The following is a 23,597-nucleotide window of genomic DNA, read 5'->3' on the forward strand; positions in this document are numbered from 1 at the left end:
TTAACCGCACTTTGCAGTTGAGGAAATAGACTCAGAACCCCGTCGGAGCTTTCACGCCGAGTAAACGAAGGCTTGGGATTCGAACTTGTGGTCCACATACCTGGCGCTCCTGCGCGGGCGAGGTTGTCTGCGAGAACTACATTTCCCAGCAAGCCCAGCGGGGATGCGCATGCCCAGTGATCCAGGATCGCTGCGCGGATCTGGCAGGCGGCGGCGGAATTGGCAGGAATTGGCAGGCGGTGGTCAGTGGAAACACGGTACCAGCTCACGTTAGGGGTCTCGGCGCCCCCGTGGGTTGAGACTACTTCGGTTTGGTAAGTGATTGTCCCGGAGGGGCATAGAGAGGTCTGGAGCCAGCATCTGAAGTCACGGGTCTGAAGTCTTGAGTCTGGGGTCTGCGAGAGGACTAGGGTCTTAACTCTCAGCTTCAGGCTCCAGTTTGTGTCTTCAGGCTGGGTCTGAGGTCCAGGTCTGAGTCTGGGGTTGATCTTGAATGTGGCATTGGAGGTTTTGAGGTGACTCTGCTTTCTGGCATTTTGGAACTCTAGTATTTAGTCTGAAGTTCTGGATCTGAAGTCTTGGACTGAGATCTTGAGTCTCTGGGTATCCGGTACCTACACCTGTCGGGTCTGTATAGTCAGAGTGTGTCCCTGGGTCCCACATCCCGGGGAAGGAACACTTGGAAGAATCAGGGTTGGGTTGTACACGGTCCACGGGTGGGAGGGGAAGGTCTGGGGAGACGGGCACAGGTGAATCCCCTCCGGTTTGGAGCCCAGGAAGCCACTGCCTTACAACTGCTGATTCTACACCTCGATTTCCTCCCCTGTAAAATGAGGATCATGGCAGAATCTTCCTTGCGGGGTATAGTGGGGATTAAATTATGTGTTCTCTATGAACATTTACCAGGCTAGATCCTAGTATCAAGTTGGCAGCTGGAAAATCTCATCTTTTTTTTTTTTTTGGTTGTGCTGTGGGTCTTCATTACTGCGTGGGCCTTTCTCTAGTTGTGGAGAGTAGGGGCTACTCTTGAGCTGAGGTGCATGGGCTTCTCATTGTGGTGGCTTGGGCTCTACAGCTCAGGGGCTCCAGTAGTTGCGGCTCCCGGGCTCTAGAGCACGGACTCAATAGTTGTGGTTCACTGGGCTCAATTACTCCATGGCATGTGGGATCTTCCCAGACTGGGGATCGAAACCCATGTCTCCTGAATTGACAGGCTGATTCTTTACCACTGAGCCATCAGGGAAGCCCAGAAAATCTCATTTTTGATTCTCCCTTTCAGATGCTGGCTTGAGCCCAGGGTCCAGGCATGGAATTCCTGACAGTCTCCCAACCCCCTCCAGGACCTCCAGCCATGGACTTGGAAGAGCCCAGGGACACACTTTTGCCCTCTCAGGACCTCACCCGTGATTGCCAGTGGGACCCCACACCAGGAGGCTCAAGCAGCCTGAGTCAGATGGAACTTGATGGGCTAAATATTCAGGACCTGGTGCAACAGTTTGAAGCTCTTCCGGGTGACCTGGTGGGCCTGTCCCCGGATGGACCTCCATGCCCCCTGCACATTGCCACTGGCCACGGCCTGGCCCCGCGGGACATGGCTGATGCCCATGGGCTCTTGTCCGCTGAGGCTGATCGGGAAGACTTGCTAAATCTGCTGCAGCAAGATGAGGGCCCTCCTTCCCTGCCGGGTTCCCAGAAACCTCCGGACCCTGCTCCTCGCCTGCTGCAGCCCCCCGAGGACCCAGAGGAGGACACTGGCCCCCAGGAGTGGACGGAGGGTGCCTCCGCCGAGCAGGATGAGGACAGAAGCTCCAACAGCTCCCCAGAACCCTGGCTGGAGACCTCACCTCTGGTCACTCCTGAGGAGCCACCTGCCAGTGTCCAGGTAGAGCCCACCCCACCCCCCAGGCCTCCACTGTTGGGAGCCAAGCAGGAGGACTCAGGCCTGCCCCTCTTCTGTCTTCTTCCAGAGACCCAAGACCCTGGCTTCCTACCCTGCCCTCCAGGAGGGTGAGTGTCCCGCCCCAGGGGCTCAGGGGTTTCAGAACAGCCCGACCCGAGTTCCCAAAATCTGGCACAAAGTTAGCCCATGAGGAGTGGCTTCTCGAGAGGCCCTGAGGTTGGTTTTGAGTAGATTCTGTACACCCGGGAGAAGAGAGACAGTCTTGAGAATGTTCTGGAATGAATAGGGCAACCTTGGCAAATTGTAGGACTTGATTCTAGAGCAAGAGTTGGCACATTACCGTCCATGGGCCTTCTGCTATGTCTGGTGAGCTAAAATGGCTTCTGCATTTTTTAATGGTTGAAAAAAATTGAAAGTATTTCTTGATGGATGAAAATGATAGGCAATTCAAGTTTCAGTATCCACAAATAAAGTTTTATCAGGACAAACTCAAGCCCATTCATTCAAGTGTTGTCTGTGGCAGCCTTCTTGTTACCACAGGCCAGGTTGCATCAGAGACCGTAGAAAAATTAATTACTGTTTGGCCTTTTGCAGAAGAGTTTGCCAGTCTGCCCTCAAGGCATGAGAAGTACTGTTCTGGCCACCTGGAATGTTCAAGAATATTCTCCCCCCATGCTGCCTGAGGCTCTAGGTCAAAGGACAAGTTCTGTAATCATGGGAAAGGGCGCTGGTTTGGACTTGTAGTTCCAAGAAGGTTCTAAAGTCATGGAGCTGTGATTGACCTAGCAAGTTCCAGAACCTGGCATTTTGCCTGTGGTTAAATGTGACCTAGGCTGCTTAGGGCATTTTGGAATGATGAGCAGAGCTGTCGAGTTCTCCCCCGACTGAGCAGTCTAGAACCATGGAGTGAATAGAATTTATCTCTGTTTTCTAGACCATTAGGAGCTGTGCTAGAACTGGGCAGGGCTGTCCAGTTCTAGAGTCGTCAGAAAGTTCTAGACCTCTACAGCAGAAATACAATTCCAGCCACATATCACTTGAAATTTCTTAGTAATCCGCATTAAAAAACCACTCAAAATTAACTTTGTTGTTGTTCAGTCGCTAAGTCACATCTAACTGTTTGTGACCCCATGGACTGCAGCATGCCAGGCTTCCCTGTCCTTCATTATTTCCCAGAGTTCACTCAAACTCATGTCCATTGAGTCAGTGATGCCATCCAACCATCTCATCCTCTGTCACCCCCTTTTCCTGTTGCCTTCCATCTTTCCCAGCATCGGGGTCTTTTCACATATGTCGGCTCTTCACATCAGGTGGCCAAAGTACTGGCACTTCAACTTCAGCATCAGTCCTTCCAGTGAATATTCAGGGTTGATTTCCTTTAGGATTGACTGGTTTGGTCTCCTTGCTGTCTAAGAGACTCTCAAAAGTCCTCCCACACCACAGTTCGAAGGCATCAATTCTTCAGCACTCAGCCTTTTTTATGGCCCAATTCTCACATCCATATATGACTACTGGAAAAAATTAATTTTAAAGTTAACCCAATATATTTAAAATGTTATTTCAATGTACAATTAACATTTTATAATTATTATTATTTTGTAATATGAGAGTTTCAAAATCCAGTGTCACATTTTACACTTACAGCATGTTTCAGTCCAAACCAGCTGCATTTCAAGTGCACAATGCCTACCTGTGCCCGGTAGCTACCATATTGGATGGTGCATCTCTGAAACCCCAGAGCAGAGTTGTCTGTTGTCTTGGAATGCTGAGCTCATGAAGGACAAAAGGACAGAACTGGCTAACCTTTAACCACACAGGTGTGTGGTTTCATTCCCTAGGCCTACATCTGTGGTTCTCCAAAAAAGCAATAGCTATTGGTTAGAATATTCTAGAATCACTGGCACTCCTGTCTGGCTCTGGGTTACTCAGGGAATTCTAGGGCCGTGAAGGCAAAGCTTTTTGAGGTTCTGGGCTGAGATAGAGGGTTCTAGAACTATGAGCAAAGTTGTTTGTTTCTGGACTGTTCAGATCATCTTAGAATTTCCAGGTACACCTGCAGTTGTGAATCATTGTGGAGATTGTAGAACCAATGGAAGAGCTTCTGGATGCTATCTGTTTTTAAAACTGTTTATTTATTTGGCTGCACCAGGTCTTAGTTGCAGCATGTGGAATCTTTAGTTTCAGCATGTGAGATCTAGTTGCCTGACCAGGGATCAAACCAGGGCCCCCTGCATTGGGAGGATGGAGTCTTAGCCACTGGACCACCAGGAAAAGTCCCCCCAGTGCTCTCTTGATTAAGAAGTTCTGGAATCATAGAGTGGAGAAATTCTGATTCTAGGTTTCTAGAACCCCTGGCAGAATTCTGTGGTTTGAGACCCATCAGGGAGTTCTATACTCGTGGATCAGGAGCCCCTGGCGTTCTCGATAGAATGAGAGTTTGAGCTATGTGGACAGTTGCCTGTTTGTATTCTGCGCAGTTCTATGACCATGGAGTTGAGCTGTCTATGGTCCTAGGCTGATTGGAGAGAATTCTAGAACAGTGGGTATACCTAATTGTTTCTAGATTGATCGGGATTCCTGAACTACCTAGCAGAGTTGACCATGGTTCTAGAATGTCACATGTCTTAGAAATAAGAGTGAGTCTGTCTGGTTCTAGCCTGATTCCTGGAATTCCAGAAACACAGGGTGGAGGCATCTGTGGGCACTAGAGCTGTTTTTGGGTCTGGCCATGGTTCTAGACCCACAGCCTGCTCCTGAAACTGCGTGCTCTGCCTGGGAGTCCTTGCGCCCTGGGCAGACCAGGCTCTAGATGGACGGAGGGCTTTCCATCTATGAGGGTCAAGCCTCTGGTCCATGGCTCTGGCTGACGGAATGGCTCTGGGACCCGAGAGTGGATGGACCTGTGTGGCTCCAGGTGCTGAGCCGCAGAGCAGAATTTTGTGTTTCCAGACCATCCAGGACTCTGGGAAGAGCCCATAGGGGTGGATGAGGCTGGCGGGGGTTCTAGGGGGCTGACCCACCTCTGCTGTCACCCTTAGTATCTGGCCCCTGCGACCACGAAGACCTCCTAGACGGTGTCATATTTGGGGCCAAGTACCTGGGCTCCACCCAGCTGGTGTCCGAGCGGAACCCACCCCCCAGCACGCGCATGGCACAGGCCCAGGAGGCTATGGACCGTGTCAAGGTGAAGCCCTGGGCTGGCGGGTGGATGGGCGGGCAGGCAGGCTCCTCTGAGAACCCCTGAGCCTGGTGGGTCAGAGTCTGGGTCTTTGGGGGTCTCCATGCCCCACCCTGCTCCCCACAGGCCCCTGATGGGGAGTCTCAGCCCATGACGGAGGTGGACCTGTTCGTCTCCACCAAGAGGGTCAAGGTCCTGATGACTGACTCCCAGGTACTGGGTCGGGCCTGGTCTCTGGGGCGTGGGGGGCTCCACCAAGGGCAGGGCCGAGCAAGGCTCCTGTAGCCCACCCAGCTCAGTCTCCCCACTCCCGCCAGGAGGCCATGATGGACCACGCCCTGCAGACCATCTCGTACATCGCTGACATCGGCAGCACACTGGTTCTCATGGCCCGGCGGCGCCTGGCCCAGAGGCCAGCAGCCCAGCCCCACAGCCGCCGCCTCTATAAAATGATCTGCCATGTTTTCCAGTCAGAGGACGTGAGCAGCGGGCTCTGGGTGTCCCGGGGGCGAGGGGGCGCTGCTTGGGCCCCTGCCCTCCACCAGAGCCCCACCCAGCCACCCTGTCACCCTTGTGTTCTTCCATCCCCACCCTGCTCTGGGCCCCAAGCCATGTATCCCCGGCCTTCCTGTAAGACACTGAGACCGGCAGCCACCTCCACAAGCCCTCCCCGCCCCAGGCCTGTCTCCCTTCCCCTCCCCTAGATTCTCAGGCAGAGGCTTGGGGGGCAGTCCCACTTGGGGGTACAAAGGCCAGCTCTGGGAATATCAGTGTGTTGGTGGGGGACCTGAAGGAGGTAGGCGGGACCCCCAGAAAGGTGCCGCCCATCCCACAGGCCCAGCTCATCGCTCAGGCCATCGGCCAGGCCTTTGCCGTGGCCTACAGTCAGTTCCTCCGGGAAAGCGGGATCGACCCCAGCCAGGTGGGCACCCAGCAGAGCCAGGGGGCCATGGGTCCCGGCCACCTCCACAATGGGGACCTCGACCACTTCTCCAACAGCGAAAACTGCAGGGAGGTGAGCAACCAGGGCTCCCCATCCCAGCCCACTAAGTGAACCTGAAGAACCGCGCCCCCCCACCGCCACCCCGTTCCTCTCACCTCTTCTAAGCTTCCTTCAATTGCTACCCGTGGCCCCACAGGTGTTCATCGAGAAACGCCGGGGCGAGGGTCTGGGTGTGGCCCTGGTGGAGTCGGGCTGGGGCTCCCTGCTGCCCACAGCCGTCATTGCCAACCTGCTGCACGGGGGCCCCGCTGAGCGCTCGGGGGCCCTCAGCATCGGCGACCGCATCACTGCCATCAACGGGACCAGCCTGGTAGGGCTGCCCCTGGCTGCCTGTCAGGCCGCCGTCCGGGTGAGTGCTCCAGGGTGGAGGGCCTGCGAGGCCCACTCTGCCCCGCCATGTGGCTCCCAGGCACTTAAGGAAACCGAGGCTCAGAGAGGAGAAGCCCAGGAACACCCTGCTGGTGCCAGAGCAGGATGGAATGCAGAGAGCCTTGACTCTGCCACGAGGCAGCAAGGGTGTTCTTGAGTCTTGACCCTTGTTGCCCAAACGGGGCAACCTAGGCCCAGAGATGGGGAGGGACCTGGCCAGGCCAGAAGGGCAGGACTGACACGGTCCATGCCATGTTACTGTCTGTAACCCTGTGGGCACTGCTAGAACCTCACTTCTGACCATAACTGAAGCCCAGGGCGATGAGAGGTGATGGAGCTCTGACTATTAGGCCGCCCAGCTCTGGTCTGGGTTCTTAACCACTTCTCAAGAGGTCTTGTAGACTCTACAGCTTCCATTTTATCAGTGGATAAACTGAGGCCCAAGAGGTTGCAGTTTGACTAGAAGTCTGGCAGCACCCCACCCACGCCCCCTCCGCGGAGGTCCAGCCAGGCCAACAGCCCCCGTCCTGCACAGGAAGTGAAGTCGCAGACGCTGGTGACCCTCAGCATCGTCCACTGCCCTCCGGTCACCACGGCCATCATCCGCCGGCCGCACGTCCGTGAGCAGCTGGGCTTTTGCGTGGAGGACGGCATCGTGAGCTCCCAGCCCAGGGACCGGGGAAGGGGGTGGGGCGGCCCCAATCCTGGCCCCCTGAGCAGCATGGCCCTTCCTCTCCCCCCAGATCTGCAGCCTCCTTCGGGGTGGCATCGCTGAGCGTGGGGGCGTCCGCGTCGGGCACCGCATCATTGAAATCAATGGGCACAGTGTGGTGGCCACACCCCACGCTCGCATCATCGAGCTGCTCACAGAGGCCCACATTGAGGTGGGCGGGGTCTTGTGGGAGGAGCCAGTTGTGGGCATGGTCTAGTGGGAGGAGCCCAACCCCAGCCTCGGCCTCCTCTCCACCCCCAGGTCCACATCAAGACGATGCCCGCCGCCACTTACCGCCTGCTCACAGGCCAGGAGCAGCCGGTGTACCTGTGATCGACTACCTTCACCCCCACCACTGTGCCTTAGCCCCAGCTGGCCCTGGAACTCCGTCCGCGGAACCTCCTCGGCTGGCCAAGGTCCCAAAGGTTTCTAGGCTCTATATTCTGATGTAAAAAATTAAAAGGTTATTGAATGGGCAAAACCTCAGATCTGGGTCTGTTGAGGTTGACAGAGGAAAGACAACACTGACTGTGGCCCCTTGTCCCAGGAAATCACTAGAAGCCAGTGCTGTGAAAATACTCTATTAAATACCAGGTAGAGGGAGGCAGGTTTCTAGGTTCTGTATGGGAGACTGAGTCTCAGCTCCAGGGAGGAAATAGGAGGACAGGCCAGCTGGCCACCTGGAAGGGGGTCACAGGTCAGTGGCTGGTCCCCAGTCGTAGCCGTCTTCATCAGAGGACTCCACATCTCTGGCTCGTGTAAACTTTTTCCTCAGAGCTTCCCTCTCATATGTCCTGGGTGAGAAAATAGAAGAGGCTGTGAGTGGGGAGGGTGTGGACTTACCTACTGTTAACTGAGTTGACTCTGGACTAGGCACAGTGGGTGTAGTCAGAGATGAGCAAGACTCTCAAACTCCTACACATCCTTCAAAGCCCCAACCCCAATGTCCCCTCCTTCGGGAAGCCTTCTCATCCTCCCAGGAAGAGGATTCCTACTCTCATGGCCCTGACTGCATGAGGCTTGGAGTGGCTCTCTCTGGTTCTGTCTCACCACGAGGCTCTAGCACCACAAAGGTGCTAGCACCACAGCTTGATTCTAAGCACCCCAAAATCCCGGGGTGGGGGGTTGAGCAGCCCCAATGTGGAGTATAGGGACTCTTACCGCATGCTTTCTTGTCGCCGTTGACCCTGTGGGTGGCGGCTATCCATCTTGGAGAGGGAGAAAGGCAGTTAACACTTATCCCCACTAAGGAATGAGAAATAGGGATGAGTAATCACCCCCATCCTACCTCCCTCCCTTTGGCCAGGCAGTTCTACCCACAAACTTTCTCCTCCTCCCCACAGAAGTCTTGAAATCATCCCCAATTTTAAATGAGAAAATGGATTTGGACAGGGCAAGGCCTTGGCTGAGATCTCCCAGCCTGTCAACAAAGAGAGAGTTGGATTTCCCATCTGTGACATTCCTCAGAGTCATGTTGTCAGCAGTACATAAATGAGTTCATGTATGTCCACTGCTTAGCGTAGAGCTGCCTCATAAACAGGATGCCATAGACAGTTGAACAGGTTGGGCACTGCACAACCCCACAGCACCATTCTACCAGCAACATCATAGATTTGTACGTTTTTACATTTCCCTAGAGAGGGTCTGGAGAACTTTCTTGAATTCACAGAAAAGCACCTAGGGGGCTGAGGAAGCCCCACAGAGAATAAGTGCTGAGTCAATATTTATTACTGTCAAATACCTAACTACGATGGGGAAGGACTTGGACTAAGTGTATTCAGTTTAAACAACAAGCTTGTGGGAATTCCCTGGCGGTCCAGTGGTTAGGACTCTGAGCTTCCCTTTGCAGGGGGCCTGGCTTCAATCCCTGGTCCAGGAACTAAGATCCCTCAAACCTCGTGGCCAAAAAATACAAAACAAAGCAGCAGCAGCAACCAAATAAACAATGAGCTTGTGATGTCAAGACTTTACCATCAGTCTCTGAATCTAAGATAAGGAAACTCATGCAGAGATTAAATATTTGTTCTAAGTGACTCTGGTTTAAACACCCTAGAAGTAGGTCCCAGATACTAATATGATCAGGGAAGTTTCTGCTCCTTCACATCCAGGGGGACGGGGTGCGGGGTTGGTAAGTTAACAGGCCCCCTACGTCTCAGCCCCATCCCCAAACCCTTGCTGGTGCCACCCCTGTGCTCTGTTCACCTGGGCTTCCTGGGGACCGGAGGGTCTCCCATGATGCTGCGGGATCCGGGCCTCATCCCCCAGCACAGGCTCTGAGGACCGGGCCAGGGCTGGCACCCGGGGCCCCTCATCCACGTCTGTGTGGGGCCCACCCTCGCCATCCGTGTAGCCTTCACCGTCCGTGTAGACGCTGCCCTCGCCATCTGTCTCGTAGTCGCTGTTGACCCGGCTGTCGCAGCTCAGGTCTGCGGAGCTGTCTGCCAGGCCATGGTGGGGGAGGTCCAGGTTGTCTTCCGAGGAGTTGTCCAGCTGTGGGTGCACATGGCCGGGCTGAGCCAAGACCCTTCCCCCTCCCCCCTCCCGCCTCCAGCCCCAAACTTCCTTGATCTGAGACCAAACCCCAGACCCATGACACCACCCTTCAAATTCCAGTCCTCAACCTCAAGTTGAGGCTTAACTCTTGACCCCAAGGTGAGTTCTCACCATTGACCTTATTCGAGACAGAGCCTCCAAATCTGAACTGAGCCCCAAGCCTTGACTCCAGCCCCCAAAGAAGTCCCAATTCCCAAACCCAACCCCCCAGTCCCATCTCACCCCAGGAACCAGGTCCAGAAACCCTAACCTCAGGGTCAAATCTTGGCCACGCCCCTCAGTCCCTAACTCCAGGCGGGTCCCACCCCCTGGCCCAGATACCTGGTCCTCAGCCGTCCAGATGGGCCGCATCTGCTGCTCCTGGATGACAGCCTTGAGCTCTTGGTACCAGGAGTCACTCGTACCTTGCAGGGGGATGGTGGCTATAGGGAGGGGGCATCGGCATGGCCAGGAGGCTCGGGCCAGGGCCCACCACCCACCCCAGACCCTCAGCTCCCATCCCACCTGTGAAGAGGTGGTCGCTGTACTTCCTCAGCTTCTGGGCCTGGGCGTAGAGCCGGCGGGAGCTGCGGCGGGAGGCGGGGGCCAGCCACTGGCGCAGGGCTTTGAGGGCTGTGCGGCTCTCAGGAACACAGAAGACCACGATGGGGTAGTACTGCACGTAGTTGAGGCGCTCAATGGCTGAGGGTGTCACGTCCAGGAGCGCGTGCTTGTCCTGGGCCAGGCCAGCGCCGGGGGCAGTGGTGCAGGGCCAGGAGACAGAGAGAGAGAGAGAGAGAGAGACAGTGGAGAGAAAAACCATGCCCAGAGACAGAGCATTGGAGACAGGTGAAGAATCAAACAGATGGAGATGAAGAGTCTGAGGTCAGAGTGGACCCCCAAGCCACGCACATCTGCAGGCCAGCATGTTGGCCTGAGTCACCGTGTCTTGAGCACAGAGCCCCCAGTTTGATTCTCTGCCTTTTCCCAGGGCTTGCCACTGCATGACACAGGGCAGGCTCTGTCCCCCTCAAGCCCTCCACATGAAAAAGCCTCCAAAATGGGCCTCCATGGAAAATCACATCTGTTGGGCATGGGGCCAGAGCAAGTTGGAGGCCTGGGCCTCAGTTTTCCCATCCATGAAATGGGACCCACAGCACAGCCTTGCTTACTTTCTCTGCAATCACCCGCACGGTGTCCAGTCTGATGATCTTGGAAGGGCTCTCAGTCCTTGACACGCTCTCTGTGGAGGGGAGAGGTGACTGGCAGCTTCAGGAGGGCAGTCACTGGCCCTTCAAATTCATGTCTACCTGCCCCTCCCTTTCTCAAGAACCCACCATGGCTCCCCATGGCCCTTGAAAATCCTAACACCAGCAATAGTAGCTCCTGTTGGCCTCATGCCTGATACCACACTGGGTCCCCTCTTGAACATGACCCTTACCTCCTCCTCCTGAACAGGAGTGGCTGTTACTGGCCCATCTGGCAGATGGGAAAACTGAGCCTCAGGGACATAAGGTCACCAGCTCAGAGTCACTGAGCCAAATGGCATGAGGAGCTGGGTGCAGAGTCTGAGCTCCAGATACTCACTCTCCAAGGCTCAGTCCCAGCTCTAGGCCTTTGCTTGGGCTGTGACCCAAAAGAAGCTATTCTCCCACCCCCATGTGTCTTCTATGACCCTAGATGGAGCACTGCTTCCTCCAGGAAGCCCTCCTAGATATCCTGGCAGCTGAGGGAGAAGGCACGCCTTGCTCTGGGGTGCCTAGAAGGGAGGGGGACACAACCTTGCTTTTTTCTCTTTGTTGTGGTAATCTGTGTAACATAAAATGTACCATCTTAACTGTTTTTAAGTCCATAGCTCAGTGGCATTAAATACATTCACAGTATCATGCAACCATCCCTACCATCATCTCCAGAACTTTTTCATTTTCCCAAACTGAAACTCTGTCCTCATGAAACAGACTCCCCATCCCCTCCCCCAGCTCCTGCCCCACCATCTACTTCCTGTCTCTGTGGATCTGACTCATCTAGGATCTCCTGTGAGTGAAATCAGACAGTATTTTTCCTTTTTGTGTCTGGCTTTTCTCACTGAGCATCAAGTCCTCAAGGTCCATCCATGTAGCAAGTGTCTGAATCTCCTTCCTTTTTTTAAGGCTGAGTGATATTCCATGGATAGATGGAGCACATTTTATTTATTCATCACCTGTTGACGGATACTTGGGCTGTGTCCACCTTCCGGCTGGTGTGAATCATGCCGAAATTTCATGTACAAGTATCTGTTCAAGTCATAGCTTTCAGTTCTTTCCACATATCACCAAAAAAAATTATTTTACCTTCTTTTCAACCATTTTAAATTTATAAATACCATTCTCCATTAGCAGGCTGAATAAGAACAACCAGACTTAGCCCAGGAGCTACAATTCGCTGATTCTCTACCCTATCCTAATTATTTCTGTAGTTGTTCACTTTTGGTCTCTTCCAGAAATTCTGTGTATTTGTTCAACACTGTGTCTAGAGCTCAATAAACAAATGTCTTGAACTAATGAATGGACAGTTGGCAACTGTCTAATTGGCTCCATTGTCAATGACTGCCTGGTAAACGTGTTAAGGATTCTGAGGCTCTCTGGGCAAAGAGTGCCAAGGTCAATTGAGGCTGCATCATTAGCAGCTCCCTTACCACACTGCCTCAACCCTAGAGGCTGAGAAAGGGTTCCTTTTTAAAAAAATTTTTGCCACACTCCGTGGCATCTTGGTACCAGGGATTAAACCCACACGTCCTACATTGAAAGGTGGAATCTTAACCACTGAACCACCAGGGAAGTTCCTAGGAAAGGGCTATGAAACGATTCACCAGTGAGGTTGCTAAAGGACCCGGTTTCTTACCTGCAATTTCAAACTTGTCAGGCATCTCAGCTGTCAACTTCTGCATAGCAATGTCGGCCACGGGTCCCAGTATCACCACCGGGCGCTTGAAACTCGCTGAAGGGCAGAGAATCAATGACAAGAATCAGGATCCCATGTGGGGCAAGGACTGCTAGCCTCTTGCACAACTGCTTCTTCATTTTCTCCACAGTAGATCTAGTGAGGCCCATGGCTGCCCAGCTAAAGACTACAACTCCCTGCCTCCCTTGCAGTAAAGGTGGCCATGTGACTGTGTCCTGGCCAATGGGATGCAAGCAGAATGATAAGCAAAGTCTGGGTTGTATCCTTCATGGAAAGGTAGAAGCTCTCTTTGACTTCTTACATTAGGACTGTTACTTGAAAGAAAAGGAAACTTCTTGTTTATACAGCTGTCCCTTGAGGTCTGTTAGAGCAGCTGAATCCAGCTAACTCAGTGGTTGGTAACTGCCATTACAACCCTCAGGCCACATCCGGTCCAGTGCCTATTTTTGTAAATAAAGTTTTATTGGCACAGAATCACATCCGGTTATGTCCCATTTCTCCTGTTTGTGTGTGTGAGTCGCTCAGTTGTGTCCAACTCTTTGCAACCCCATGGACATGTAGCTCACCAGGCTCCTCTGTCCATGGAATTCTCCAGGCAAGAATACTAGAGTGGGTTGCCATTCCCTTCTCCAGTGAAATCTTCCCAACCCAGGGATCTCCTTTATTGTAGACAGATTCTTTATCATCTGAGCCAACTTATTCTGGGTCACCTGCTATTCCCATCCTCCCACTGTTCTAAAAGCCTCTGCACCTGGTCTTAATCCTCTGCCCTGAGGCTGTATGTAAGAGCTTAATCTTTTCCCTTCCAGAATCTGGATAAGGTGTATTTTTACAACTGGTTCTCAGGTAGGGAAAGAATCTCCTGGTTTTGTGCGTATGTATTTTTGTCCTGGGCTTCCCTGGTGGCTCAGTGGTAAAGAATCTTTCTACAATGTGGGAGCCGCAGGAAATGTGGGTTCAATCCCTGGGGTGGGAAGATCCCCTGGAAGAGAGCATGGCAACATACTCCAATATTCTTGCCTAAAGACTCTCATGGACAGAAGAGCCTGGTGGGCTACAGTGCATGGGGTCACGAAGAGTCAGACACGACTAAAGCGACTTAGCATGGCATGGCACGGCATTTTGGTCCTAAGGTAACTAAAAGTGGGTGTTTGGGGTGGAAGGAGGGAGGTAAGGATTGTGGCTTTTGAACACTTATTTGAGGCCCTTCGCCTCCTCCCACCCTGGCCCACCTTCTCTCAGCACCACGCGCTCGTACGGTGGGTAGTGACCCTGTTTGGTCAGAGCTGACAGATCCTCGCGGCTCCGATGGGTGGTCTTCTTGGCTCCCCGACGAAGACCCCGCAGCCGCCAGAACTCGGCCCGTGAGTTGGAGCCCACTGAGGCTCCAGGTATGACCCCCACAGCCCGCTGAGCAGCCTCCAGACTGGCCAGCTGCTCAGCCCTGGAGAGAAGGGAGGAGGTAAGTGAGCACCAGAGTCCAGCATGACAGCCCCAAAGATGTCCATGGCCTGAAAAGGGGGCGGTGTGGACGGGTCACCTCAGTGGGCAAAGGAGACTTTACAGGAGGGATTAATTTAAGGCCCCTGAAATGGGGACGACCCTGGCTCCCTGGGGGGACCCAGTGTCATCATAGGGTCCTTATAAAAGCGGGGGGGAGATACTTCCCTGGTGGTCCAGTTGTTAAGAATCCACCTGCCAATGCAGGGGACACGGGTTCAATCCCTGGTCCAGGAAGATCCTAATACCTCACAGCAACTAAGCCCCTGCACCATAACTACAGAAGCCTGTGTGCCCTAAGAGTCTGCGCTCCAAAACAAGAGAAGCCACTGAAATAAGAAGCCCGAGCACCGCGGCCAAGAGTAGACCCCGCTCACTGCAACTAGAGAAAGCCCGTGTGCAGCAAGGAAGACCCAGTGCAGCCAAAAATAAATAAATTAAAAAAAAAAAAAAAAGGGAGGGGTGGGAGGGTCAGAGGCAGAGAGAGACAGGAGATGCCGCCCTGCTGGCTGTGAGGATGGAGGGAGGGGCCGCAAGCCAGGGAGGTGGTGCCTCTAGCAGCTGGAAAAGGCAGGAGCTTATGCTCTCCTAGAGCCTCGGGAGGACCCAGCCCTGCCCACATCTCGACTGAGCCCCATCAGATGCGTTTCGGACTTTGGACCTCCAGAACATGAGATGATAAATAAATGCATGTTGCTCAAAGCCCACAGGTTTATGGTAATTTGTTACAGCAGCTGCGGGAAACTGATACTAGTGCTGCTGGTTGGCTGGAGCCTTCTGCAGGGCTCTCCAGAGTGCACCACCAGGGATGCTAAGTAGTGATGCTAAACCTATTCCAGTGCGTGGTTGGTCCTCACCTGCTCTGGTTGGGGATGATGCCCCGCTCCTTCTCCCGGAGGTCACGCCCCATGCGCACTGCCAGCCACTGGCCTCCCCGGGTGGGACTCTGCCCGGGGCCAGGGTACAATGTGTCCAGCACGTGGAAGACATCTCCGCGGGTGAAGCCCAGGCCGGATGGCGGGCTGGGCTCCATCTCAAAGTGCGTGCGGATGTAGAAGGAGTCGCCCAAGCCAGACCGCACCATCTTCTGGAAGACTGGATGGGGAGACTCCGTGAACTGGTGGGACCCAGACCCCACCCCTCCCCAGGGCCTGACTGTGGATCGCACTCAGCCCTGGGCCACGCACACCTTTCTCTCTCTCTCTCTCACACACACACATACACACACACTCACTGTCCTGCTTGCGCTGTGTCACCAGCTCCACCTCCTCGCCAACTGGCAGCCCCAACAGGAAGTTCACAGCCTCCTCCCGGGTCAGGTTCTGGAACGGGGTATCATTCACCTGCCAGGAATGGGGTGCAGATGGGACGATGCCCCAGGTGAGAGATCCCAGCTCTTCCTCTCAACAAAGCTCTCAACCCTCCCCTTCCAGGGTTGCTGTCAAGAGTCCTGGAGATTAGGGGATGGCTTTCCAATGGAGGCATTGCCTTGTAGCACCCAGGCTTCACACACACTTGTGAAGGTTTGACCCGGAAACCAGGAAACGGGAAATATAATCAATTCAGGCACAACCAAGTCTCAGTGAGTGTTCAACATCAAGACATAGGAACGGGGGGGTCTCAGCTGTGACAGGACCAGGACACTGGTGGGAATTTGGTGAAACACGAACGAGGACTTCTCATGGTCCAGTGGTTAAGAATCCACCTGCCAATGCAGGGGACAAGAGTTCGATCCCTGGTCCGGGAAGATTCCACATGCTGCAAAGAACCTCTATACAGTCAGCAAAAACAAGACCAGGAGCTGACTGTGGCTCACATCATGAGCTCCTTACTGCAAAGTTCAGACCTTAGTTGAAGAAAGTAGAGAAAATCACTAAGCCACTCAGGTATGACCTAAATCAAATCCTTTATGATTATTCAGTGGAAGAGACGAATAGATTCACGGAATTAGATATGACAGATGCAGTGACTGAAGCACTATGGACAGAGGTTTGTAACATTGTATAGGAGGTGGTGACCAAAACTATCCCCAAGAAAAAGGAAGACGCAGAGCAGCCAAAATATATATATATATATATATATATATATATATATATATATATACACACACACATAAATTTGAATGTCTCTGAGGGTCTTGCCAGTCCCCAAGGAGGCCCAAGAGGAGGGCTCACAGGCAGCAACAGACTCGGGGACCACCCAGAACGCCCACCGCCAGCTACCCCAGCTAAAACTCCCGCTCACCTGCAGAATCTCATCTCCCTCCAGGATGCCCTGGCCGTCAGCTGGGCTGCCCGCCTGAACCCCGGATACAAAGATGCCCACGTCATTGCCTCCGGCCAGCCGCAGCCCAATGTTCGTGCCCTTGAAGAAGCGGACCACATGCGAGTCTGGGCTGTACCTGCGCAGGGAGGCGGAGGCGGAGTCAGGTGGGAGGCGGAGTCAGAGCAGGCAGAGGCGGAGTCATGCGGGAGGCGGAGTCAGGTGGACTGTGAGCTTCCCAGCTTCGGAGCTGAACCTCCCAAACAGCCCCACGTGGGTGTCCCGGGAAGGCAGGTGGTGGGGACCGGGGAGGCACCCCGGCGTGTGCAGGTCCTCAGTTTTCTTTTGGGGCACATACCCGTGGTCCTCCACACTCTGACCGCTGGGCACCCTGTAGATGTCATAGTTTCTTGGCCTCGGGGAGTCTGAAAGGGAACAGCCAGTTTTCTCCAAGTGCACTGACCGGTCCAGCCGCCAAACTTTTGCTGTAGGGCATCCCTGCCCCTTGGAATGTGGCTGCCCAACCCCCGCTCCTTCCGGGGCAATTGTCCCTGACCTCTGAGGCCCATGCCAGCCTTCCACACTCTGCATGGCACAGCCTCATTGGCTGATATCAGAAAAACCAGAGGAGAGGTGCTCAGACTGACCACAGAGGTGCTCACCTGTTTGGTTTTAAAAAAATATATTTGTTGATGCCAAATGAGAAGTCAGCATTGTTGAAATGTCTTTTTTTTTTTTTTCCTGCTATGCCATGTGGGATCTTGGTTCCCCAACCAGGGATTGAACCCAAGTCCCCTGCATTGGAAGCACAGAGTCTCAACCACTGGACCACCAAAGAAGTCCCTGCTCACCTGGTTCTGACGCGGTCCTAGAATCCACTGAACTTTCCCGCGGAAGCCGGTGGCTCTCCCTGGTGGGGAACAGATTTGGGGTGGGGTTTGGGGGGTGGATGTTGAGCAGCAAATTTTACAAGAATTTGAATTTATCAGCACTTGGGTTTTAATTCTAGTCCTGCCCCTCTGCAGCTGTGTGATCTCAGGCCCTCTGCTCCTTATGACATGTCAATGACCTAAAGAGCCAATAATGAAGTAAGAGTTGGAACCTTGGCATGGGCTGTCCTCTGGCCTCTAAGATGGACTGAGGTGACCTCTACCACTGGTTGTTACTCCTGTGTGGTCCCCTCCTCTAGAGAGACCCCCCCTGCTGAGGGTCTGAGTCCTCCCACCAACAGCCATAGGAGGGAGCTTAGAAGGGGATTATCTACCCCCAAAAGCCTATAGCCCTAGACCACATCTTGGAACCTCCTATGGACAGGAGAGACCTCTTCCAGGCAGGCCACCATGGCTGCACCCTCAAGGTTACCCAATGTGGGAAAAGACATGCCCGTGTTCCCCTCTCATTTGGCCATCCTAGCCAATGGGGTTACATACACGGGGGAGTTGGTTCGGCTGGTGTCTGGACTCTGCTGCCCATGCTGAGGTGGCGGTGGGATGTGAGATGGTGGTGCCTGGGACAGTTCTGAGCCGAGGTCTGAGATGTCTGTGGGGGAAAACATGTCTCAGCCATGGGCATGGTCTTCCAGGCTGGACCCATTTCACGGAGGGGCACATCAGGCCTCTCTAAGCAAAGGGGCCCAGACCAGAGTCAGGCTCAGCTGGGAACCTCCAGCTCTGATTTGCTGTGTGGCCTTGGGCAAGTTTCTGTCCCTCTCTGAGCCTCTCAGGGCCAGGCTTACCAACCCCTGCTTGGCCCTGCCAGACACAGCCTGCTTCCCTGGCCCTCCGTTCGAACCTCCCTGCCCAGGGCCCCTCACCCTCCAGGAGGGAGCTGTCGCTGTCACTGACGGCCGGAGGGATATTCACCAGGAACTGGCCTCGGTCCCTGAGCACCAGCAGAGTCAGTTTCCCTTCCGATTTCTCAATCAGTTGGCGTGTGTCACTCAGCGACAGATTCTCACTGGACACCCCGTTGATCTAAAAGGAATCAGGAGAGGAGAGAGGAAGCAAGTTCACGAGAGATAGGGGACACTAGAAACAGATATTTTGGTGGGGGGTCTACAAACACACAACTCTCAGGGGTTACTAAAAACAGACATTCTCAAGAGAAAATGATAGCATTCCTTCTGTGAGAGGATACTATGCCGAGAACTGACCTCTGGAAGAATTCTAGAAACAGTTTTCTAAGAGGGGTGGGGGATGCTAGGGAAAAATTAAAAATGGACTGACTCTCTCATCTCCCCAGAGAGGGAAATTTCTCAGGAGACACGGGGAACAGATATTAGATATTACAGATATTACAGGAGTAATAATAGAGACAACCCTAATTGGGGGTGAGGGAGTAAATACTTAAATACTAGAAACAGATGATCTCTAGGAGGTGCTAGAAACAGACATCCGGAAGTAGACTGGAAATGCACAATTCCTAGGGAGGGTTTAATGTCATCTCAACTCACCAGGAATCCATTTCTAACATTTCCTCTTGGGAATGTCCGTTTTCAGTAACCCTTGCGATTGTGAGTTTCTAGCCACCCCCCACCTCCAAGCTCTAAGCGTCAGCCCTAAGCCACTAGAAACACTCAGGGTCACTAGAAACAGACAACTCTGAGAAGAGTTTAGAAACAATCAACCAGAAATGATTTGGAAATCAAACATCAGGAATCACTAGAAACAGATTTTCAGGGGAGGAGTCTAGAAGGAAATGAACTCTTAAGGCAGAGCTGCCCCTTGCAGCCTGGTTTCTGGATCACTAGTATCCAGGCACCTAAGGCAGGTCCACGAATCAGTGCTGTAGCCAGCTGGCCATGTGATTCTGAGGATACTAGAAACAGACAACCCAAAGGGAGTACTAGAAACCAACATTTGGCAATGGATTAGCAGCAGATGGGGGAAAGGGCGGAAAATCCTGCATAGCCATCTCCAACCTTTGGAAAATAGGTAACAATGCAGCCGGCAAGTGGTTCAGCTCTGCTGACCTTACTGGGTGTCTTGGTAGCACTGTTACTCTCTGGCCCTGGTCTCCCTGCCTCTAATGGGAAGCCTGGGCTTACCTGGAGGATGAGGTCTCCTTCCTGAAGCCCACTGTTCTGGGCAGCCAGGCCCGAATCTGTGATGTGCTTGATGAAGATCTGACTGCCCAGTTTGACCCCAAAATCTGTGGGAGGAGGCGGAAAACTGAGGCAGGGCCTGGGGTCTAGGCTGCCAGGGGCTCTCAGATCCCAGCCTTTTCACCTGCTCTCTACCACCCTGCCTTCCCGGCTGCTGTCCTAAGGGGACGGGGCAAGCTTCAGCATTTCCAGCGGGCATTCTCCACCTCAGGTATCTGTCAGCAGGTGACAGCAGACCTGGTGCCCCATAGCTGGAGATGCAACACACGAGCACCAAGTGGTGCCAAGAGCTGGGAAGATGGAGAAATCAGGGAGGTGGGGAAGTGGCCTTGGTGGGAAGGGGGGAAGCCATTTGGGACGAGGTGGTCGGGGGACAGCCTCTCTACAGGGGTGATGTCTGAGCCAGGTCTCAGATGAAGCAAGGGAGCAAACCCTGCAAGGGTCTTGGGAAGGTTGTTTCAGGTGGGAAATGGTCTTTGCAAATGCCCTGCGGCAGGGATTCTGATGTCATTGCATGGTGGTTGGCAGTAAGCACCTGAGAAAGGGCAGAGCCCGGGCTGTCCCTTCCAGACACCCTGATGACAACACCAAAAGGGCTTCGGGGTCACAATCCCCAATATTCAATGAGATCACAACGAACATTTTCAGGAGTATTAAAATTATGATGTGGGGTAGAGGTCCCAGTGCCATTTGTCACATCGTAACCATAATTCCGAGATCATGATTCTGTCCTTGAATCAAGAGGGAGTGAGAGGTCATGTCTCTCTACCTCTGTAGAGGTAAAGGTCTACTGTTCTCTACCTATGAACACCTTGACAATCTACTGATGTCATGATGTGTGAGCTTCCTGTTTCTCTAAGAACATGCCACAAATTTAGTGCGTATAATACACACAGATTTATCTCACAGTTTGAAATGGGCCTCATGGGACTTAATTCAGGTGTGGGCAGGGCTGATCCCTCCAGAGGCTCCCAGGGAGCACTGGCTCCTGCCTTTCCCAGCTTCGAGGCATCACCTGGCTTGCGGCCCCTCCCTCCACCCTCACAGCCAGCAGCTCAGCATCTCCCGTCTCTCTCTGCCTCTGATTCTCCCCCTCCCTCTTATAAGGACACTGTGAAGACACTGGGTCCCCAGGGAATGTAGGGTCGTCCCCATCTCAGGGGCCTAGCTTAATTGCACCTGCAGAGTCCCCTCTGCCCCGTGAGATGACACGTCCACAGGTCCTGGGATAGGGCGTGGACATCTTTGGGGGCTGTTATTCTGCTGAGCACACACCACGCGTGACCAAATGTCAGGGCAGCAACGAGGCCCTTTCCCAGGGATTCCAAGACCCCCTGCCGACAACATAGCCCTAAGGCTCACCATCACTCTCTCTCTTCCGCACCAGCACGGACTTCACGGGCCGCATTTGCACGTCCTGCCGTGGCAGCCGCTTGAAGCCGGACACCAGGGCCAGCCCGTTGGCCTCGGAGCCGCCACCTGGGCTCCTGCGCCCGCGGCTGCTGGCCCGGCTCCGGCGACCTGCTCTTGGCCGACGGGAGCGCTCGCCCCAGGAGCGGCCAGAGCCGCTAGACGTGTCCCCCTCGTAGCCCCGGCCGTGGTCAGCCTCCTCCAAACACCGCAGCCTGTCTTCCTCATCTGAGTCCTGGTGTCCCGGGGCAGAAGTGACCTTGGTGGCAGGCACCTGGACTTTCCGGGGACGCTTCACCGTCTGTTAAGGGAGGCAAAGATGGGTGGGGGGCCAGTTCAAGGCTCTGGCCCATCCCCTGGGCAGCCCTGGGGGACTCTGGTCCCTCTGAGCCTCAACATCCAAGCTATGAAATGGGGACACAATTCCATTGGCTTGGGGGAAGCTTATTCATTTGCCCATGGGCAGCATGATCGGGGATTGGGGATGGGGTGGGGGACTCAGCCAGGACAGAGGTGCTGCTGGCAGGAGCTGCCCCTCCCACTCACAATGTTGGCCATCTTTGTGCAGGTCTTGAGTATCTGAATGGCGAAGGTGGAGGTAACACTCTCCATGGAGACCCCATTCACCATGACAATCTGGTCCCCTGTCCTGAGGGAGAAGGCCAGGTCTCAGGGAGGAGGCCTTGCTGGGAGCCCCTCTCCCCAGGCCTTCCCTGAGGGCCCCTGGCAGGTACCCCCAGCTCTACAAGGCCTGGTTCCAAACCATCAGTGTCCCCAGGCTCACAAAGACAACCTTCTGGGCCTCAGTTTCCTCATCTGTAAAGTGGGGCTGATCAAAGAACCCACATAATGATGAAATGCAATTGTAGAACAGAAACGGCAATTGCGGCTGGCATCTCCATACCGCCTTACTTTTTTCTCTAGGCCCCCCTCTTCATGCTTTTCTTCCCTTCTCTCTCTGTTTCACACTCTATTTCTCTCTGAAGCTGGCCCCCGATTCTGAGTATCACATCACCTGTCAACCACTCGGGCCCAAGAACCATTTTTCCCAAAATAACTCCCAGGAGCCTCCTGCCCCCAAGACCTCAGGATACTGGGTCACTCTCCCTCCAGCCAAAAAGAGGTTTCTAGGATATTTGTTCCAGGAGCGTTCCAGGGCTACCATAACCCCGAGAACACAGTCAGTCATGCTGCCAGCTTCCAGTCCTGTGTTGTCAGAGCTGGGAGGTGCCAGGCACATTTTAGCCTCCAGACTCTGGACCATATAGGTCCCTCTTCTTGACACACCTGTCCCCTGTAACCCAGCTGCCTTGACACTCACTGTAGCCAGCCCTCAGCCGGCCCTCCAGGCACCACATCGGACACAACCACAGATCCACCGGACCGGTCTCGGCCACCAGAGATTGCGATGCCAAAGCCTCGGCGGGGGTCCTGAGAGGGGATGAGAAACAGAACGCGATTCTGCTTTTCACTGGGACAAAGGCCATCCTACGGGGACCGGCCCACTGTTTTTGTTGGCGCCCATGCAGGGAGAGGGAGGCCCCACCTTGCTGATCGTGGCAGTGTACTGTTCCCAGATGGTCAGCTCCTCCATGTCCAGCACCTGGAGGGGGGTGGCAGGGAAGGTGGCTGTGAGGATTCAGGGGTCTCCATACCTGGGTGGGGAGCCTAGCTCTGACACTCTCCTGGCCCAAGCCTGTGGGATGGTTGCAATGTCTCCTGAGACCTCAGTTTTTTCATCTGCAAAGTGGACTTAAGTCAGTGGTTCTCAACCCAGAACTGTTCTGCCTCCTCCAGGGGACACTGTGTGGTATCTGGGATCATCTGTGGTTGTCACAACTGGGTGTGCTCCTGGCATCGAGTGGGTGGGGGCTAGGGATGCTTCTCAAATTCCTTCAGTGCACAGGACAGACCCCACCATAAAGAATCATCCATGGGCTTCCCTGGTGGTACAGTGGATAAGAATTCGCCTGCCAATGCAGGGGACATGGGTTTGATCCCTGGTCCAGGAAGATTCCATATGCCATGGGGAGCAACTAAGCTCGTGCACTACAACTACTGAGCCCATGCATCTAGAGCCTGTGCTCTGCAACAAGAGAAGACACCTCAGTGGGAAGCCCGTGCAGCACAATGAACAGCCCCTGATTGCCGCAACTAGAGAAAACCCGCGCATAGCAACAAAGACCCAGAGCAACAAGAAATACAGAAAAAAAAAAGAAAAATGATCCTTTCCCAGATGTTAATGGTGCTGAACTGTAATGGAAATAGAGAAGGGGCAAGTCCTTGTTGCTTTCCCTCTGGGAGATCTGACTCGATGCCTAGTGGGCATCGAGCAAAGCCCACAGGCACAAGGGACTCACTCTGCTCCAGACCCGCAGGCCTCCTCACCATTCCTCCAACACGCCAGGCCCGGTCCTGCCCCAGGACCTTTGTACACACTTTCTCCTCTGCCTGAAACTCTCGTCCACCAGATCTCTACCTGGCTTCCTCCCTCACTTCCTTCTCCCAGCCACCCAGTCTGCAACCGGCCCCTCCCCACCCCACAACAGACCAGTTTATCCACCTCATCCTGATTCCCAGTTCACAGAACCTGTGATCCCTTGACATTCTCTGAATTTTAAAAATCTGGTCACTGTATTTCTCCCTCTAGAATGTCTGCTTCGGAGGGCAGAGATTTTTATCTGCCTC

At 54.0% G+C, this 23,597-nt stretch overlaps 2 protein-coding genes across 7 annotated transcripts in view; one reads left to right on the forward strand and one right to left on the reverse strand.

Annotated features, from left to right (window-relative positions):
* The first annotated feature begins 205 nt into the window (after window positions 1-205).
* On the forward strand, window positions 206-7,648 carry APBA3 (amyloid beta precursor protein binding family A member 3). 3 transcript variants are annotated; one of them, XM_015472068.3, is made up of 11 exons: window positions 206-314; window positions 1,341-1,882; window positions 1,968-2,007; window positions 4,939-5,084; window positions 5,205-5,291; window positions 5,396-5,557; window positions 5,914-6,093; window positions 6,218-6,430; window positions 6,986-7,105; window positions 7,194-7,334; window positions 7,424-7,648. In XM_015472068.3, exons 2-11 carry the CDS (start codon window positions 1,352-1,354, stop codon window positions 7,493-7,495), a joined length of 1,692 nt encoding a protein of 563 aa, XP_015327554.1. In that variant the 5' UTR covers window positions 206-314; window positions 1,341-1,351; the 3' UTR covers window positions 7,496-7,648.
* A 79-nt stretch (window positions 7,649-7,727) lies between these two features.
* The window catches only part of TJP3 (tight junction protein 3), a 30,526-nt gene continuing 14,656 nt past the window's right edge, over window positions 7,728-23,597 (reverse strand). For all 4 annotated transcript variants that reach the window (NM_001045874.1, XM_010806965.4, XM_005208914.5 and 1 more), the window contains 20 exon segments: window positions 7,728-7,956; window positions 8,324-8,370; window positions 9,365-9,652; window positions 10,037-10,137; window positions 10,220-10,430; window positions 10,867-10,937; window positions 12,575-12,670; window positions 13,867-14,078; window positions 14,992-15,229; window positions 15,369-15,477; window positions 16,379-16,535; window positions 16,755-16,821; window positions 17,248-17,306; window positions 17,827-17,935; window positions 18,210-18,369; window positions 19,443-19,546; window positions 20,862-21,210; window positions 21,456-21,558; window positions 22,231-22,340; window positions 22,456-22,512. In NM_001045874.1, coding sequence (NP_001039339.1) covers window positions 7,854-7,956; window positions 8,324-8,370; window positions 9,365-9,652; window positions 10,037-10,137; window positions 10,220-10,430; window positions 10,867-10,937; window positions 12,575-12,670; window positions 13,867-14,078; window positions 14,992-15,229; window positions 15,369-15,477; window positions 16,379-16,535; window positions 16,755-16,821; window positions 17,248-17,306; window positions 17,827-17,935; window positions 18,210-18,369; window positions 19,443-19,546; window positions 20,862-21,210; window positions 21,456-21,558; window positions 22,231-22,340; window positions 22,456-22,503 — 2,742 coding nt within the window. In that variant the 5' untranslated portion in view covers window positions 22,504-22,512 and the 3' untranslated portion in view covers window positions 7,728-7,853.

The sequence above is a fragment of the Bos taurus genome, chromosome 7 (assembly GCF_002263795.3).
Source record: "Bos taurus isolate L1 Dominette 01449 registration number 42190680 breed Hereford chromosome 7, ARS-UCD2.0, whole genome shotgun sequence".
Lineage (NCBI taxonomy): Eukaryota > Metazoa > Chordata > Mammalia > Artiodactyla > Bovidae > Bos > Bos taurus.